This window comes from Gracilinanus agilis, chromosome 1 (genome assembly GCF_016433145.1).
Source record: "Gracilinanus agilis isolate LMUSP501 chromosome 1, AgileGrace, whole genome shotgun sequence".
Taxonomy (NCBI): domain Eukaryota; kingdom Metazoa; phylum Chordata; class Mammalia; order Didelphimorphia; family Didelphidae; genus Gracilinanus; species Gracilinanus agilis.
Window position 1 is genome coordinate 712,934,008 of NC_058130.1, and position 820 is coordinate 712,934,827.

The window sequence follows — 820 nt, forward strand, 5'->3', positions numbered from 1 at the left end:
TCTCTCTCTCTCTCTCTCTCTCTCTCTCTCTCTCTCTCTCTCTCTCTCTCTCTCTCTCTCCCTCTCCCTCTCCCTCCCTCCCTCCTTCTCTAGGGGTCAACTCAAGCTTGGTAATGAATGGCGGACCACTGCTCTGGGAGGCCCACTTGGGTCTCGCTTTTCTTCGAGATCTGAAATATCAAAAAGGGTCACTGGTGTGTACCCAGCCTGGCTACTATTACATCTATTCCAAGGTGCAGCTTGGTGGTGTTGGATGCCCTGGAGGGTCAATGGCTGGTGGACCTGTTACCCATGGGCTCTACAAGCGAACACCGAGATACCCCAAGGACCTGGAGCTGCTGGTCAGCCGTCGATCCTCCTGCGGGTGGGCAGGGACCTCAGCCAAAGTCTGGTGGGACAGCAGTTTCCTAGGTGGTGTGGTCCACCTTGAGGCTGGCGAGGAAGTCTTTGTCCGAGTGCCAGAAGAGAGACTGGTCAGGGTCAAGGATGGGACTCGCTCCTATTTTGGGGCCTTCATGGTTTAAGCTGCCTCAGTTTTTCCACCTAAAAACGAGGAAGTTAGATTAGATAATCTCTGTGCTTTCTTCTACTTCTTAAACCAATGATCCTGTGATCCTAGCTGTGTGACCTTGGGGAAGTAACTGTCTTTCCAGGCCTCAGTTTATCCCATCTGTAAGATGAAATGGTTATACCACATGGTCACTAAGGATCCTTCCAATTCTCAATTTTATGACCTCTGGGTCTGATGGCCTGGCCCAGGCAGGTACCTCGGAGATACAGAGAGTGCTTCCAAAACTAGACAAAGAGTTAGTAGGTGGAA

The 820-nt window shown here is 51.2% G+C and overlaps 1 protein-coding gene across 3 annotated transcripts in view; it reads left to right on the forward strand.

Moving 5' to 3' along the window:
- TNFSF14 (TNF superfamily member 14) overlaps positions 1-524 on the forward strand; it is a 6,410-nt gene extending 5,886 nt beyond the window's left edge. For all 3 annotated transcript variants that reach the window (XM_044658462.1, XM_044658463.1, XM_044658465.1), the window contains exon 4: positions 94-524. In XM_044658462.1, the coding sequence (XP_044514397.1) occupies positions 94-524 (431 nt within the window). The remainder of the gene's footprint in view (positions 1-93) is intronic.
- The last annotated feature ends 296 nt before the right edge of the window (positions 525-820 follow it).